Source organism: Cynocephalus volans, chromosome 6, assembly GCF_027409185.1.
Source record: "Cynocephalus volans isolate mCynVol1 chromosome 6, mCynVol1.pri, whole genome shotgun sequence".
In the NCBI taxonomy this organism is placed as follows: domain Eukaryota; kingdom Metazoa; phylum Chordata; class Mammalia; order Dermoptera; family Cynocephalidae; genus Cynocephalus; species Cynocephalus volans.
This window is the reverse complement of record NC_084465.1, coordinates 90,942,874-90,962,302: the sequence shown is the minus strand read 5'-3', so window position 1 is coordinate 90,962,302 and position 19,429 is coordinate 90,942,874. Positions and strand designations below refer to the sequence as shown.

General features: G+C 39.2%; 1 protein-coding gene across 4 annotated transcripts in view; it reads right to left on the bottom strand.

The window, feature by feature from the left end:
- CREB5 (cAMP responsive element binding protein 5) overlaps nucleotides 1-19,429 on the bottom strand; it is a 388,746-nt gene that overhangs the window by 304,447 nt on the left and 64,870 nt on the right. For all 4 annotated transcript variants that reach the window (XM_063100059.1, XM_063100058.1, XM_063100060.1 and 1 more), the window contains exons 2-3: nucleotides 13,869-13,940; nucleotides 7,220-7,313 (exon numbers count right to left, since the gene is read on the bottom strand). In XM_063100059.1, coding sequence (XP_062956129.1) covers nucleotides 7,220-7,313; nucleotides 13,869-13,922 — 148 coding nt within the window. In that variant the 5' untranslated portion in view covers nucleotides 13,923-13,940. The remainder of the gene's footprint in view (nucleotides 1-7,219; nucleotides 7,314-13,868; nucleotides 13,941-19,429) is intronic.

Sequence of the window (19,429 nt, the reverse complement as noted above, 5' to 3'; positions counted from 1 at the left end):
CTCTTATTGAGTATGAATGTACAATAGGAGCCAAGGGATCCTCTCAGTAACACTGGCATTACTATCTCCACACATCCATCACAAGAGGCAGTGCTACCATGGGACAGGCCAAGGCAAATCTGGTTTTTAAACGACAGCTGTGGAATGCTTCAAATCATCCTGGCTGGTGTGATCCAGGTCAGTGGAGAGATGGAACACCCTCTCACACTGTTGAATCGCATGCTGGAATCCATTTATTGCCAAGACAGAGAACCAGTGGCTCAGATGCCCTTACGACTTCGTATGAGTCAATGAGAAGATGCTCTTACAACACATGCCCCACTGGCTCCAGGAGACTTAGATTTAGATTTAAATCAAACAGGTGTATATTCCACACTTCCTCACAATCAGCCATGGGCTATGCCAAGTGTTCCAACAGCAATCAAGCCACAACTTCAATTTTCTCTGGAGAGGCTGTGCTGATAAGAAGGCTTATCAACATTAACACTGAGAGATCATGTCTCTGCCGGCTGAGTGAACTAAGGGATCAAGGGGATTTTATTATCAAAAACTGCCCTGAATAGTGGAAGCTAAAGTTTAATGTTTCTACTCAGTCCCTGAGTTCTCCTATACTCTTTCTCAAAAGGACTGGTTTCCAGATGGAAGAGACTGTGAGCCAGCTTTTCATACATAGAAGAATACTGCAGAGCAAGGCCACTAAAGTATTCAAGTGAATTATTCAAAATTCTATTTTGCTTGTCCAGCTAGAAGCATGGATGAGAATGTGACAACTCCTATCAATGCCAGTAGCCACTTACATTCTCTTTGTCACAATGGACAAGAAAATCTTATTTTAAACACAACTCTTTGTTTCTTGCAATGCTAGTGCGTTAATAAAATCTTCTAAAAACTTTTGACTATTTTCTCCATTTGCTGACTATTGAAGAGATAAGCCAATAATACAAGAAAAATCAGTTCACAGATTTATATCCAAACATACATCTAAGACCAAACGTGTTCTCAGTATGCGTAGCTCACCACATCTAGACATATAGTAAGAAAATGACAGATAGAGACTTTGGACAAACTACTTATCTTCTTGATCTTGTTTCCTCATATGAAAAAAAGTGGAAAGAACGAAAGGACATAATGTATGTAAATCCCAGGGCACAATTACAGGCATGAGATAAGGCAATACACAGCAGCTGCTGTTATAATCATGCTGTCCTCTGGTGCAAGCCCGTTCCACCACCCTCTGTTCCATAAAGATCCAATTAATTTACGTGGTGGGAAGTTACTACATGCCTTTACTATCAATGGAATTGCCAAGAAGAGGAAGTAATTGTGGGCCGTGTGTGCATACACGTATGCGTGTGTGCACGTGTGTGTGAGATTTACTTATTTATTTATTCCCTTGGCTTTTTGCTTTTTCTTTTATATCTCTGCTCATTCTAAAAAGAATTTGGAGTGAGGTACGTTATCTTCCCTCTGGATTCCCCCTTTAAATTCCCATGGATTATTATGTGGGGTTTGTAGCAAAGAGCCAAGAGCAATGGGTTTGGGTTCTGTGATTGTTTGAGTTATCATGGCTAGCCTCTTACAGACAAATGTTCTTCTTCATTGAAGCACATTCTTGCTTTCTCCATGGTGAGAATTATGTTCAGAGCCTGGAACTAGAAGTGGGCTCTGATTCTAGACCTAATCTAGGGACACAACTAGGTTCTGAAGGACTATCTCGTCATTTGCGTTAGAGGCTCTGTATCAGATGGTGAGTGCTGAGAACAGGGTAAGGAAGATGGAATGTTGAAGCCAATCTCTCTTGCCTCTCTTCTGTGTGTCAGTTCAAATACAGCCAGTGGTCCCACATCTAGTCTTGTGGTCTAACCATGTCCAGTCCCACCACATTCAGCAGTCAGGGAAAAGGGACCCCTAAGCCTGTAGTACTGAACATCAGGTCTTGGCTCAAATGCTGAGACACGTTTCCTGACCTCCCACCCTTAGGCTGCCTGCTGGCCACTTGCTGTCACATAGTCATGTTTTATCTTCATCATTGCACTTGTCACTAACTGATATTTTCTTGTCTACTTAGCTGGGGGAGGGGGTTGTTGTTATTTATTATTTCTCTTCTCCACACCCTACTAGAGTGTTGTCAGTTCCAGGAGAAGAGGGACCTCATCTGCGTCGTTCAGGACAGCATATCCAGCATAGTAGAATCCTTGTAGACACTCAATAAATGTTTGTTAAGTGAGTGATAAATGCTAGTGGAGGGGCAACTTCAGTCCCTCTTCCCACACCTCGACTGGTGCCTGTTCCAACTTCCCTCCAAGCATAGACCGTTTGCCTGTGACATTAACTGGGCCATGACATTTGGTGGTGGGATTAGGAGGTTTTTAGAGGCATGGTACCGTGTGTCTCTTTCCCAGGCTTCCCACCTGAGATGTTGATGGGGTTATACCTTTTGGAAAAGGCCCACAACACTCTTGAACTTCATCTTCCCCTCCATGCAGCATAATCTATGACCTTCTAGATCACACGCAGATCCCCACACACTCGCACATGAGCGCATGGGTGAGCACGCATGCACACACACACGAGCACATGGGTGAGCACGCATGCACACACACACGAGCACATGGGTGAGCACGCATGCACACACACACGAGCACATGGGTGAGCACGCATGCACACACACACGAGCACATGGGTGAGCACACATGCACACACACACGAGCACATGGGTGAGCACACATGCACACACACGAGCACATGGGTGGACACAGATGCACACACAGCTCTGTCTCGGAGGACGGTCCTGTCTCACTTTCTTTCCACAGGAACTTGTTGGTCCCAAGATTTATGGAGGGGAAGAAGGAAAGAGGAGGAGGAGCCATGTGTTCTGAGTTTAATGTTTTTTTTCCCCAATCAAAATTCTCATTGGAATATTATTTGCTTGTTCAGCAAAAATAAAGTTGCACTTTGAGTCCCGTTTTGGCTTTTTTGTTTGTTTGTTTTTTCCCCTATACAGAACCTGGGAACCCTATAAAAAAAGTAATGAACAGGGCAATATTTGGGAATTCCTGGATGCCCCAATACCATTAAAATAGCCCCAAGCAACATTCTTTTTACCTCTATTCTGAAATTTGACCATGATTTTCAAACCAAACAGACTTTATGTCATGTAATAGTTGGCAATTTAGAAACCTACATGTGGAAGTACACTGTCCTCTACAGATTCTCATTTCAAACTTGGCACTTAAAAACCTCCCCTCATCATGAAATTATCTTTCATCAATGAGAAGAACGGCTGAAGAGAAAGGCTCGTGTCCATCACCGTATCAGGACTCACGTGCCACGTGGACCAAATAAGGATGGGAGGACCAAGGCAGAAAGGGTTGTGTAAGTCCTTGCTCTCAGAAGCCATCACCATCTTGTCCCCATTCATGTCCCCACTCTGTCCCTTTAGAATAAGGGATTTATGTTGACTATCTCTCCAGAAGACCAGACTCATTTTAATAAAACATCATGACTGTCTCTTTTACTGCCCTACCTTGTGGCATCTCAAAGATCATTTACAATCATTTTTCAGTAGTAAACTCTACTTGGCCTAAATAAAATAAACCTCACAGCAGAGCTATGAACTTATTCCAGATCTTTCAATCCTTTGGAAACTTATTCTTGAAGAATATATCTGTGGCATTTTAACACCTTTCTGAATTACAATATTTGTGACTAATGAAGGATGAAGTGATTTTCCAAAATGTAGGTTAGCCAGATACCCTGAAGTTAGTCATGTAAATACATACCATGTTTTATCTTCTTCATATATGTCAAGCCCCAACTTATCTGAAATGAAATTTTGTGCATTTGAATATCACTTGAAAAAAATGGTCCAAAAGGGACTTGAAAATTTTTGTCCTGATGTTTGTTGATTTAAGATTTGATATATACTATTTTTATTCCTATTGTTACATTTAAAGCCATATGAAATCATTCACCTTCATGACAGGCCACAGAATAGTCTTAAGGTAAATAATATTTTAATGAACATATAGATTCTAAAGCTTTTGGTGAATTCAAATTGAAATAAATCAAGAAACAGACAAGTAAAATCTTCAGTCATATGTATAATCACAATCTAACATGCTAAAATTATCATTATGGAAAACGAGGTTTGAAATACACATTGAAGTATTTCCTAGGGAAAAAAATAGCAAAGTAAAAATACCCAATAGATGGCCTATTATAATTCAGTGTGGACAACATTGGTATGTTACACATCATGGACTTCAGTCTCCTAAGTGAAAAGAAAAGGAATTGGACTGTTAGCTCTGTATTCCCTTCCAGCAAGAAAATTCTATGAGACTACAATTCTATGAAACTACAAAATTCTATGAGACTACCCATGCAAAGTGGGTAGCAAGCTTTAAAATTTAGCACTAATTTCTCTGGGAGTATTAAATGGCCTCGTACCAACTTCAATATAAAACATGAGAAAGCAAAAAAAAAAAAAAAAGCCAATATATTATTTGTGCCATTTTTTCTCATGTTTATTTCTCCCTTTATTTTCTCATTCCAAGTTTGACATAATAAAAATTAGAGTTATTTTTCTCCCAATAATTTTCTACCTGGCACTACCAATGATTGGTAGCTACAGCCTCAAACTAATAAGAATCTGGTAAGAAGAATTGAAAAGCTGCAAAAAAATAATCAAAACGCTGTTTTAGGCAATATATAGAAGGATGCTTCAGTTCCTTTTTTTCAGACCTTCTGATGGGGATCCCTGAAGGGCCACCCAGCAGCCTGGCTGAAAGACCCCGTGCTGTCATTTACCATCACAGTAGTTACATCTCTACACTCCCTAAAACGAGGGGTCTTCAAAAAGATTGTGGCAAGATTTGTATTATCTTTTCATACTATTTTCCACAAACTTTTTGAAGTATCCTCGTACTCACCTCCCTCTCTCCTACCACCAGACATCCAATTTTTACGGATGCAATTTGAGAAAAATAAAGCGAAAACTTATGAATTTAAATATTGGGAATTACAAGTGTACAGCCTTGCTATTTGCATATATATGTTCATCACTGAACCATAAAGTTACATTATGCATAACGTGATAAAACATAATACATGATAAAAAACAAGAGAACAAGCAGTCCTTCCTAACCCGTCTAGGCTTTTATAATTCTTACAAATTTGATTTTCTGCTTTTCTGTTTATAGACTTAAGAAAAGACAAAACAGTTTCTGAAAAGCCAGCTCATTCAAAAAAAAAAAAAGAAAAAGAAAAACCAAACAAACAAACAGGCTGAGAGAGAGGTGGTAAGTGGGAGCGGAGAGGAGGGCAGAGGCTGCCTTTGAACTTGGAGTCTTCCAGACCAAGCACATCTGCACTATCAGTGAGTCGCTGGCTCACTGATTGCTGTGAAGATGTGTGGATGACTCTGACACCAGGAGTCTTTGATCATGTGTACAAACTGACCAAGCTGACAATGCACCAGCCAAGGGCAGGTCTGTGGGTTACAATTGTGGGATCGGGGCCTTGTCTTCGCCCTGCTGGGGGAGCCCAGGAAAGCTGCTCCATCTCCTTGTGCCCTTTCTCCTCTATCAGTGATAGATGGGTGTAATAACCTTCTGATAAAACTCTTAGAGGATTTGTTAATAATCATGATAATAAAATACTTATAAAATCAAAGTGCCACTGAAAGGCTAAATTACATGAGCCAGGCCTGCCAGGGCAGTTGGCTTCTCTTGTGGTATCAATTAAAGCATGATCATAGGTGTATTATCTCTTTCATGATGCCAGAGAGACAATGGTTCAGGTGAACTATTTCTAGCCTAAGAAGTGTAACAAGAAATTATTTGACTACCTGCTAGAGTTTATGAAACCCTTTCCCCTGCATTCTTACATTGGATCTTCACAATAAACTTGTGAAAGAAGTTGGGCCAGTATAATCATTCCCATTTTATGGGAAAAGAAACAGGCCCCCAAAGTTTCAATAACTGGCCCAAGGTCATGGCCAGGTGTGAAGGTTAATTCTAGGTGTCAACTTGGTTAGCTGAGGGGATGTTGAGAAACCTGGTAAAGCTATCTTTTTAGGTGTGTACATGAGGGTGTTTCCAGCAGAGATTAGTATGAGAGTCTGAGTGGCCTGGGTGGGAAAGACCCACCTTCAGTATGGGCAGGAACCATCCAATCCACTGGGGGTCCAGAGAGAACAAAAGACAGAGAAAAAAGGTGAATCACTCTCTATCTGCTGGAACCAGGAGATGCTCTACTCTCATGTCCATGGACATTAGAGTTTGAGACTCTTCAGCTTTGAGGTTCCAGGACTTACACCAAGGACATTATCAGCTTCCCTTGCTTTGAGGCCTTCAGACTTGGACTGAGCTACACTACCAGCATGCAGTTTACAAACAGCTTATCATGGGACTTTTCTTCACAATCACGTGAGCTAATTCCCCTAATAAATCTCTCTCATATAATTATAACATATCCTATTGATTCTGTCTCTCTGGAGAACCCTGACTAATACACGAGGTAGTCCAGTTTCCTGACTCCTATCCCTGCACTCTTTCTAATTTACCACAGTACCTCTCAAAATGGGAAGAAATGGCAATTAGTTAATGGATTAATTATTATTATTACTTATTTCTGCTCACATTTGCTGAGCACTTGCTATGTTTCCACGCATTATCTCATTTAATCTCCCTCTTCTGAGGTAAGTACTGTTTCCTAAGAAAGGATTCACTGACTACCTTAGTCCAGAAAGAGAGCAGCTTAGCTTTTTTTCTCACAATACTTATTTGATATGTATCATGGATGATCCTTTATTTCAGCTAAGTTTTCATATGCATGACATATTGTCATGTCCTCAAGGACAGGAAGCACATCATTCTTTGCATCTCCCATGGCACTCAGAACAGTACAGTGTGCATTATAGATGTTCAATTAATATTTTGTTGCTGAGTGCTTACAGATATGTGATTTTTTAAAAGACTAATATGGAGCCAAGTTTCATGGTAATAAATATTTCACATTCCACAAAATGAGAAGCCACAGCTCTTCAATTATTTGAGTGAACGCTACATTAGCTGATTATGCTTCTGCTATACCTTAGAAACTTGTATTTTTAAGATGCAGAATTTGCCAGTGGGAATCAGCCTATCAAAATGAGAATAAGTATCTCACATGGAACTGTTCTGATCACCCAGAGCTTCTTTGCCTGATGGCTGCTTACCTGATAACATATTGTCTGTTTTTATTGAGGGAAACTTCAGAGTCATCTCATGCTTGTGCCTATGAATCATTAGATGGTCCTCTGTTGGGAAGCGCTGTTAGACAAATAGAAAAAAGGGAGGAAGAGCCATTCAGTTTTGTAATATGTATTTGCTATCACAGAGAAAAAGAATTATTTGGCATTGCAAACATGACAGGCAAAACAAAAAATCAGTTTTGAAAAAGTGTGAAAGCATGAGTAAGTAAAATTACAAATATTTTTGTGCAAGCAAATGCTCTGGGATGTTCCTTTGAATTACACCCAAATATGTGCATCATAATTTCCATTACAGTTTACCAAAGGGGTTAACTATATTGCAGAAAAATCTGTCTGAGTACTACTAATAAGTAGGTGATCTTTGCCTTCTATCATTCTCGAAACTCCATACCTTCCTTGGAGCTATGGTTTAAAAGTGTCTCCCAAAAGTTCACGTATTGGAAATTTGACTCCCATTGTAACTGTATTAAGAGAGTGGAAAATCCAATTACCGTCCTTGAAAGATGGGGCCTTTAAGAGGAGACTGGGGGCCGGCCCCGTGGCTCACTCGGGAGAGTGCGGTGCTATTAGCACCGAGGCCGTGGGTTCAGATCCTGTATAGGGATGGCCAGTGCACACTAATGAATGGATTGATCCATTCATGGAATAATGAGTTGATGGTTTAATGGGTGCTCATGGATGTGGTCCTGATAGCTTTATAAGTAGAGCGAATGAGAAGGTTTACTTGCTCTTGCTCAGCCCATTCTCGCCATGTGATACCCTGGTCACCATGGGACCCTATACAGAGTTCCCACCAAGAAGGCCCTCACCAGATGTGTTCCCTGCACTTTGGACTTCCCAGCCTAGGAAACTGTAAGTAATAAATTTCATTCTATTATAAATTACCCAGTTTCAGGTATTCTGCTATAAGCAACAGAAATGAACTAACACACCTGGGAACTTTTATAAAAAAGTCTATTTCTTAGATAGTCCCTGGATATAACCAACTATATATAGTGTAAAATGTATATTTAAAGTAAACTATATATTTCTTTAGGAACGGGAGATTTGCATCTGAGGTTAGACTTTAAACTCTGTGTTTAGTTAAAAGATAAAACAGGAAGAGGTAAATGAACACTATTGAAGGTATTTAAATAACATATACATCAAAAATATGCTGTGCCCTAACGGCTACCTAATGTTAGCCAGCTTCTTTAAAAAAATAAGAGTATTTAAATGAATGAGTAATTATGGTCACAAAGAATAATGAATAACGGAAGCATGAGAAAATTTAAAATTTCCCATTTCTTTTTACATATGAGAAAACCATATCTAAAATAGGAAGTGGATGTAGACATGAGTAGCAGGAATTTTGCAAAACCACTTGAAATTTTTCTACAGTAGTTACTGTTTTACATTATAGTGTAAAATTCAGTCTAAGGCATGCTAAGTATGCTAGACATTATCCATAGATTAACCAAAAGTAGGAGAAATGCATGACATAGGGAAAGAATCTTGATTCATGTCAGACTTTGGGAAAGAATTATATGCCATGCTTAATTATTTGACATATATATCTATAAATCTACATGGTGACATTTGTATAGCATGTTGCTGTTTATGAAGACTTTGCCCACCCATTACCTGATTTTTTATAATTATACAGATGATTTTATAGTAACGTGACAAACTATTTTTAGTATTCTACACTCTGTACAGTACAGTAAACCAACACTATATTTTTAATTTTTAGGGAATGAAAATTGGTTGTTTTGACAAATATGGTTGTCAAAAATGCCGCTCCCAAATATTTTATGCTGTCTGACTTCTGGTCACATGGTGGGACTGGATTTTCCAGCCCTGTCGTGTTCGGGTGGAGCCATGTGACTAGTTCTGCCCACTGAGTAATGAGTGGAAGTGACATGTCACCAGAGGCGAGCATTTAATTCCTGGTGTAAGACCCTCTGGTGCTCCCCCTCCACTTCTTTTTAGCATGGCAACTCTCAGTGTTGGAAATAGTGGCCCCTCAATCATCCTAAATCACTGATTATGAATTCTAAAGGATTATGAAGAGCTTCCTGCTAATCTACAACAGAAATGTGACTTTGGGTAATAGAAATAAGCCTTTGTTGTTCTAAGCCATTGAAGCTTTGGGGTAATTTGTTATTGTAAGAGATCCTAGCCTATCCTGACTCAGGTTGGTATGTTTATAATAACCAAACTTAGCAGAGCATCTGCTTTATTAAAGTCAAATGAAAATAAAACAAAAGATAACAAATTCTGAACATTTCCACATCTCTAACAATTTAGAAAATCTTTCAGAGCTTCCTAGTTCCTCATGATAGTCAATACATTTCATTTACCTTTGGGTAGTATGGTAGAAATCTTTTCTGCAAATAGTATGAACGTGTGTTCATGAGAATGAGGGGATTCACTGGGCTGAATCCTGTGGAATATTCTAAAAGTTGTTCTCTGCATAAATATCACTAATTTGTCATTTGTATCATATCAATTGGAGAACATAGAATTCACTAAGCATGGCGATTAAACCAGATTTCTGTGTACATAGAAGTTTGCTTTATATGACATGTGGTTTTTGGCTGCTTGGTCATCTATTCTCTTGGTTTTTTATAACACCGTATAATGACTGCATCAAATATGTGACATTACCAGATGTGACTTAGAGACAGGAGTTAAATTTCCTAGTCTTTCTGTCAAAAGCCTTACATAATTTTCTGTGATATATATATATATATATATATATATGATCTTCATAAATGTCATGGAAAGATCTGTATTATCTTTTAATTCTATTTTTCCATGAACTTTTTGAAGTTCCCTCATATATACATATCAAAACAACATGGTAATATATACTTCATTTCATATCTATAAGCCACTTTTGACTCCGTAATATAATAGCTTAAAGTAGGATATCAAGCAGAATACTTTTTAAATAATAATAATTTTCATAATACCTTATATGAATTATAATTACCTTCCAAATGAGACAATATAGGACATCTGTGATTTTTTTTTAATTAGGTAGGAAAATTGCGGCAAATTGTAAATAACTAAAATGTACAATCGGCAACAGATGTAGAGCTGAGAGAGGCCCCTGGAACTTAAAACATGGTTAATACAAAGGGCAAAGGAAGAGCGAAATTAACGTCGGGCTCTGTGAAATTAAGAGGAGCAAAAGAAGCTTATTCCTTGAGACAAAGGTAATGTTTAAAGATCTGCAATATAAAACATCTCCCAGGTATTTTAGGTAGTTCCTAATAGATCAGGTTTCTTTCCAATGAGGAAAAAAGGGAAAAAATTTTCTTCCATGGCCCCTGACACAGTGCAAGCACTGATACTCACCTTTCCAATTCCCAGCCATTCTTTCTCCTCCATGTGGGTTCCTAAGCTATGGGACATTCCTAAAGTAAATTCCATGATCACAATTGACTGGACTGAGATCCACTAGGAGACCCTTGAGACTACTGGGTGACTATGAAATTTTCTTAATTCTAACGCCTCTTCAAATAGAAGATGTACATATTGTTATAACAGCTTGTCAAGAAAAAAGATACTTCCACAATAAATGGAGACATTGAGCTTCAGATGCATCTTTGCATTCACATTTGAAGGGCGGGGAAGCTTGGAGTTGTACCTTGAAATCAAGAAACTTTATAAATCCTCGGTTCCCGTCTGTCCAACCTTTTCCTCAGTCCATTCAACCTTGTCTAGGAAATGACCTGCTCCTTCACCGAGAAGTTCAAGGTCATTCAGAATGGGCCCCCTTCAACCTTTATTACTGCCTCCACTCAGAATTTGCATGTGACTTCATTGATTCTCTTTCCATGCCCTCCTGTCTCAGAGCAACTAGCTCCCCCGCTCCCTCCACAGGATGCTCTACACCTTCTCCTCCAGGGATCCGTCCTGCAAGCAGTAAGCTCAGTCCTTCCCTCTCACTGGTTTTTTGCCCTCAACTAAATCCAGCTTGGCTATCCTTTAATTTTAAAAAAGCTGCTTCCATCTCAGGCTACCGTTATGTCATTCTGCTTCCCGTCACTGCCTGGTGCTCTTGAAAGAGTCCTCTATGCTTGCCACCTCCGCTTCCTCACCACCCACCCGCTCGTTAATCCCTGGCAATCTGGCCTCCACCCCTACTCCCCTCTCATAGGTCGCCAGCGAGCACCTAACTGCCAAATCCAACAGCCTCCGCTCAGTCCTCTGACTATCCCAGCTCCAGCAGCGTCTGACACCAGTGACCACACGTCTGTGACATTTATTTATTTATTTATACCCTGCCTGATTCCAATGAGGAGAAAAGATACATAAAATAGAGTGGGAGAGCATCAATCAGAAGTAAGCGACCTAAAAAGAAAAGGGATCCATAAAGATATGAGGCCAAAATCAAAATGCAAAGAAAAGCGCAGTCATTCTCAACTAGGGGCAATTTTGCCTCCCAGGGGACATTTAGCAATGTCTGGAAACATTTTTGGTTGTCACAACTGCAGTGTGCTACTGGGATCTAGTGGTAGAGGCTGGGTATGCTGCTAAATATTCTACAATGCACAGGAGAGCCACACAACAAAGAATTATCCAGCCCCAACTGTTAATGGTGCCAAGCTTGGGAAATTTCACTGTAGAGTCCGATGACTTATGGGCAGCTCTCTTCTCTCTGACTTATCTAAATATTACATATGACTAACAATCCCTTCCTTGAAATGGTCTCCTGTACTGTCATTCCCAACCCCAGACCTTGCTGGGAATCCTAACTCACCCTGAATCCCCTTTTGCCTTTGCTGGGTCTCCTCACGATCTCATTCCATTAAATGCCCTTCTTAGAGAAACCTCTATTTACCTCTCCCAAGTAAAGAAATAACCCTATTATACTCTTCAAGGTGGCCTATGATCTTCCTTCATGGAAAAATTGCAATTGATGAATTAATTGATTAACTGATCATGTGGTTATGGATTCGATACTTACACTAGAAGCTCTGTAAGGACAGGAACACACATGTCTTGTGCTCTCCTGTTTCACAGGGGCAACCAGAGTGCCTGGTGCAGATAAAGCTCCCCAAAAGTGTGTTGAGTGACTTGAACTGAATAAAAATGTCACACTTTTACAGCCAAAGCAAGGCAAACTGCTCAAATTATCTGATTTCCATTGAGACTTCTCTTTAAAGAAACTGATTGGAAATCAGTTTTATCTTAGCTAGATTCTTAGTTTTAATTTAGTTACCTCAGTAACTTAGTAAGATATATTCTGCATTGACAATGGAGAGTTCTGGTCCAGCAGGATTTTTCCCAGTTACTTTTCAGCCTATCTGTGTTTTCTTAGTGTTTTCTTCTTCAAAATGACCTCCAAAGTCAGTTTGCTTCAAAATAATTTTTTCTACTGCTTTTCTTATTTATAGATTGTAAATAAACATTGACACAAAAGCCTTTGGTGAAACTTGCAACACCTGCGCAAAGGCCTGGTTGCTCAGTCAGAGGCTGACAACACCAGCAACAATGTCTTGTGTTCCTGTGGCTTCTTTCCTCGGAAGGCTCCCAAATCCTCCACAAACTCTCCAGGGAGATATACAAGGAGAGTCCTCAATGAGCACCACCTCTTATCTGACTCCAGCCCCACCACATAAACAGGCAGAAGAGTGGGGCTTGATTCCCTTGAAACTCCTGAGCAGTCCAGAAAAAGAGTGTAATTGCCCACATTGGAAAGATGCCTATGCTGAATGGTAAACTTGTCCTATATGCCATAAAATGAAGATCTTGACGAGAGCAAACATGTGTGGTCATTTTCCAATGACTGGAATGTGGAGATACTCAAAGGGTCAACAGTACAAAAAAAATTACCATCAAGTTTCAAAGGTAAAATGCAATACTATGATTTTAGCTGATGGATGTTTCTAGTTTGTTTCAAACAGATAGGTTCCAGTACAATAGTAGTAGCAGCAGCAGCAACAGCAGCAATAGTGTAACAACAGTGAATGTTAATTGAGAACTTATTATGTGCAGGTCCTATTCTAAACACTCTACAGGCAGTATCTCATCTAATCCCCACACTAATTCCACTTGATGGAAGCCATCAGAGGCTGAGAGATATTTAATCCAACAGAGCAGGACAACTCCCCTCTTAAAGTTAGATACATGGGAAAACTATAAGTTCTAGAAGAGCCACAGGAGATTTCTTTTACTCTACTGGGAAAACAAAACAAAATAGAATTCAACCTATGATGTTGAGCTATTTCACCAGTAATCCAGAGGCCTAGCCAGTATTCAAGTGGCTCTTGTAAAAGTAGACACCTTCCTTCCCCCTTTCTGAAATGACAGCCCTGCATGTCCAGTGGGCAGGATGTGTCTGGTTTGTTTCCAGGGCAGAGTTATGCATGGAAATATCCAATACTGTTATATTTCAGGGGATGTGAAGAAGGTCATTTGAACTATTCAAAACAGAATATAATACCAGTGATGAAGTTGACAATGATCACAATGATAATGGAAAAGGGAACTTTGACAGTATATTGGTAAAGAAGTAAAGCCCAGGGCGTCATTGCTGCCAGGCAACAGCTGCATCCCCGTGGGGAGGTAGGTGCCTTTGCTGCGTGGCATGACAGAGCACGAGGATCCACACACTCACCTGGGAGCAGCCTGGGGCACTGCACACAAATGGCCTCTCCTGCTCCAAATTCATCTTGGATTCCTCATAAATCTAAAAGGTCAGAGGGAGAGGGAGAAAGGAAAACAGAAATCCATGAATATCTCCTACTTCCACCTGAGAAACAAGAGAAAGGCAATCACTCGGAGCGCACTTTCTACACTAATTCCCAAATTAGACATTAACATGGGTGAACACAGGTCCTGCTGTGCTGAAGTTCCTTAGGCTCCCCCAGTCTTGGCTCCTATTGTACTTTCTTGAGTGCATATGAACCATAATTTGAAGAAAACTGCCATGGGGCTATCGCCAGCAGAAATCCTGCTTATGGAAAACCACCTAACAGTTAAGACCCCACTTGCGCAGGAAGATCCTGAGGCAAAGTGCACACCAATCCTTCTTCAGTCCCACTGGAAACTTTTGGTGTTGGCTACTTAGGACAGCAAAACGGAGCAGTCACTAGGCAATCGTCAGTGTGAGGGTTAACCCTGAGCAACACGTCCAATGATACACCCATGATCACCCCAGCAAGCTTCAGTATTTCCAAGGCATGCAAAAGTAGCCCTGGGACCAGTGAACCACATGACTGTGGTGGTAAACCATGGTCTTAAATTTCCTTTAGTTTCAGGCATGCAATGATGTCTCAACAAAATTTTCCAAATTTGCAGGGGTAAACAGAAAATGAAAAAAGAAATTACCTTGGATATTTTGTTAATTTGGGTTTATAAACTGATTTGAAATTAACATTAGATTAAAGCTGCTACCCGTCCAATCGAGATAAATTCTTCAGGATAAGGCAGCTTTCAAGGAGAAAAGCCTAACATTGTAATCAGACATATGTTAAATTATACTGTAGTCTCTTTTTATGTAGCGGTTCAGTTCTAAGGTTCGTTCATTAGGCAAAAATTGAGTGTAGTTAAAATTACCTTTGCAAATCCTTCTAAAAGCCAAAAAAAGTAGTGTAGATTTATGGTTACCAATATACACAGTAACATAATTTTTAAAAAATCATAGGAGGTACTATGCAAATTTAGGTTACACAATATAGATAGTTTTCTAAATCAGATTCTCATTTTTTCCCGCATTTTAGAGCTGAATTTTTATAAGTTACATGTGCTGTTAATGTTACATGTCTCTATTAGTGAATTAAAACTTACTGCTTTAATTCAGAGCACATGAAGCAATTTACTTTTTTATAATACTGCCTGTAGGTGATTCCAGAAGGACTCCCAAACCTTTGCCCCTAAAAGGGGAGCTCTGCTTGGAGTCATGGAATAGTCACCCTTTGTCTGAAGGAAGCATCATTGTCTTTCAACCAAAACCAGTTCTACTTTGTATGTCGTTACACCTTCCACCCCAAACACTAACACATTTGATGTATATTCTTTGGGAAAACATGCATACTTTCACTTTTCTGAAGCACCAAGTGAAAAGACTTGCTTAGATAACACAGTCAGTCAGATATTAAAAAACAAAATGAAATAAATTTTAAAATGTAAACCTTCTTCAAACCACTACTCATGAGCATACAATTTTCATGGAGCAATGCCTTTCTCACTCTCCACTGGCAAGGACTTCCCACCAGTCACTCATTGATAGATATAGTTATTAGCATAATCTTATAGCTTTCCTGTATAAAGCATATCATTTAAACTCTTTTACTATATTATATTTAGAAGAAGAAAAAGTCACAAATATCTTTGGGGTCTTTGTGCTTGCCCTTGTCTGAGGAGTCATGAGCAACGAAGGTAACTTCTCATATCTAATGTTTCATTTGATTTTACCATCATGGGTAACAGAGCATCACTCCTCCCCACTATGAATACTGGCAATTTACTTCTAAGTCTCAAAATAAAAGGTGACTTTAAAGCTGAGAAAATGACTTTGATCCATGATAGAATGAACAGTAGAGTAACTGGGTTATCCGTTAATTAAACATGCTTTGTTTTTCTAGTAAATTTTTTCAAAAGCTTTTCTGGAACTTCTCTGTCTCTGTGGCCCTCATCTGCTTGACCATTGCCAGATCATTTAATTGCTTCATGCCTCAATGTACCCTCCTTCACAAGAGGGGTATAAATATCAGTCTTCATCTCCCTCAGTCCTGTGTCTTATTGATCAGTTACAGGGCCTGTTGAGACATTTTCAAATTCTGGACAAAGGGCTGTGTCTAAGCATGTGTGTTTAGAGGTAGGGGAGGTTTTGTGGGAAAGCGTTACTGGAACTTCTCCTTAATATTAATTACTCCCTATTTATAAAATTATAAAATATAAATTATTACCTTATTTGAGTAAGGTGAGTCTTGCTTGGATACCACTTAAGAGCTCTAGTTGCTAATGTAACGAAAGAATGCCATTTTTGCTAGCCAACACTATGATTACATAACAGTAGAATAGGAAAGTTTCATATATACACATTTATGGTCTACGTCTGAAAATAATAATTAATGATAATAATCAGATCAATGCCCAACCAATAGCAGTGGTCAAGACTAGAAGTGTTACTGCTGAAGATTTTAAAAGATTCATTAGTAACCAAAATGAGGAAAGAGATTGCCCAAACCCATGCACATAAGCTTGAGGACAAAGTTTTCTACCACAGTCACAACTCCTTCCCAAACCCTGGTCCACCAAAACACTGACTTTCCCCATAAATTCAGTCCCATACTACTAATACTTTAGCAATTGTGTTTAATATCGACATTGGCTACCTGATCTTAATTATCGTTACATTTTGCATATGAGCTGCAGCGAATACCTTAGATATACTATGATGTTGGTGCTTGGAGGCAAAGTTCAGCCATATTTCCTCTTGACATAGTTACTCTGTCTTACAGAGCTTTCATGATGTGGACGGTATGTTTAGAGGAATATGATCCATCTAATTTGAAATCCACTGAGATATGCCAGTAAAAGAAATGTGCCTCAGGAGATACAATTTGAGAAATACCAAGTCTGTCCTCAAATCATTTAGTGTTTAGTCATCAATAGGTTCTACCGAGTTACTATTGTCATTTTATTATTTTTATTGTTTAAACATAAATGAATCTGTATCAATTTATTTCATGCTATGGACCAAATATGTTTTGGCAACATAGTATGAGAATCAAAGCCTTAAGGTAACATGGCAGCTGCTAAACTAAAATAAGTTTTAAGTGATTAGTAAGGTCTGAGGGGAGTGGGTGTGTATATGTGAGTGCGTAAACCTCAATGGCTTTATTTTAATGCTCTGCAGTACCCACAGTGAGCCCTCTGCAAGCAGCACTCCCCTGGTCATTCCTTTCTGTGTAGGTGTTTGCAATAGTTTTACTAAATGGTACCACTCTACCATGTAGGCTTTATTTTTATCAACTAGTATGATCTGGTCTGATGCATTAGTCAAAGAGCCATGGTTTATTTTTATGGTCTGTCATTATGGTTCTTTTCTAGCCCATATTGTAATAATTATTCTTTCAAACGGACTCTTACTAAATCCCTGCATAGATTCTTTTATCATCCATCAGGTGGGGGCAAATTACTCAGACATGATCTTAGCCAGGTTGTTCCACATTTGGTCCTCAGAAGTCAGGCTTCATCCTCTCATTTCCCATTCAGTTGTTTTACTGGCTGGGGTTTTTTAATGAACCAAATTTTGGTTGGCAATCACCATACCCCAGGTTCCACTGCATAGAGTTTACATAGCAGGCATTCAATAAATATTTGTGGAATGGGTAATGAATCCTGAATCATCACAACAAACCACCCCAAACAGGTTGCCCATTCTCTACTCCTGAGACAGTGGTTTTCAAACACTTTTTGCCCAGAATCAAATTTTCAGTGGAACAAGAGGTTGTGTGGGCCACTCACTCTACCCAGTTATGACCAGAGAATAAATCTCTCCCGATTTAATGGAAAAAAAAGTCAAAGTTGCTTTTGGTGGAAACAATGAGATGACACTAGTTTTTATTAAATTTCACATGCAAATGTATTAATTCATTATAAATTCAGTCTGTTAACATTGCCATAGACCTTGAAACCACTAAAGTCCAGTCTTTTAACCATGTGTGAGCCACATATGACCCCTGTGGAGCACTCTTTGAAAAACACTGAGTGATACCATAACTTTGGTTAGACACAGTCATAATTGTGGGAGACACTCTGTCACCATTTAATAATTTCTATATAGTCCTCATTTTTGTTCCTCTTCTCCAAAATTCAGATTCAATGCTTTATTAGAACAAATGCCTCATGAGTCCAGTTTCCCTTTGAATTTTTGGAAAACAATAAAAAACCCTAATAACAAATCCTAACAGTACATAAAGTGTGTTGAGATTTTTCATAGTTGACAAGGAGATGACAGACTTGATTTACAATTCAAACCCTCCACTGCCACTGGATTCCTCCAGCCTCTAGATGAGCAAGAATCTCTTTCATTGTTCTGTGTTTGACCCCACAAATTCCTGGTCTAAAATGGGAAATTGTCCACAATCGCTGTTGCAATCTATTCAAATGCTTTGCCAGCCAGTTAGGGATATACTTGGAACTGCCATTTCACGAAAGGCAAACACTGCAAAAAGCAAATGTTACTAAAGACTTGGATAGTCTACACAAAATACTATAAATATCTATTTTAAACTTAAGGGTAACAACTGAGCCCAGAGGGGGGGAAAAATCAACATCACCTGGTTTGCTGTAATCAGCAAAGAGTCTAAACCATCGGAATCCTTAAACTCCAATCTTAGTGGAATGGCACAAGTTTCCCCCAATAACAGCAGAAAGATTCAAACAGTGATACAGGATTTGGGATAGTAAGACATGAAAAGGTTTATTCTAAAAGTCTGGCATGCACACTTATCAATATTCAAAGTTATGGGAACTTCAAAGATGCACGGAAGTTGTAAATCTCAAGGAGCACAAACAATAATTTTGATATGTCCCCATCAGCCCTGAAAGGAAGGCTTGAATTTTAATAGTGATGTTAACGTTTGTCGGCATTATTGCCCTAGTATGAGTGTGGAAAGAGCCTTCTTGGCAGGATGCACGTGAAACAGACCTTGCTATCTTGTTGAGCTCACTAGACCTGAGGAAATCAGTCCTTCCTAAAGTGCCAAGGAGAGCTGACAAACAGGAGCGCCTTGAGTCCATCACACTGCATGACACTCCAGATCAATCCTGCTTTCTTCCTGGGAGTGAAGGTTGTTTAGTAATTAAACTAGTTAAGGACATAGACAATTTGTACTTTGTGTTTCAGAAAAAAACAAATATTGCTCTCAAGGTATTGGTCAGAAGAGTAAGGAAGCACACACAACAGTAACCCAACACACATTCAACGAAAACACACTCTAAATTTATTTTATCCTAAGATGCCTGATTCTACTTTCAAAGCAAGGATGCAGGATGGTTCACCTCAAACGTGGTGTGCTATTGGAAATGAATTATATATTCGATTTCAGACTAAAACTCTCTTTCTTCGGGAGGGATATTGTACCTTTCATTATCTTATTTGCTCATCTGTAAAATAGGACCATTGTAGTGAAACATTGTAAAACAGGAATACTAAAAAATGTGTTG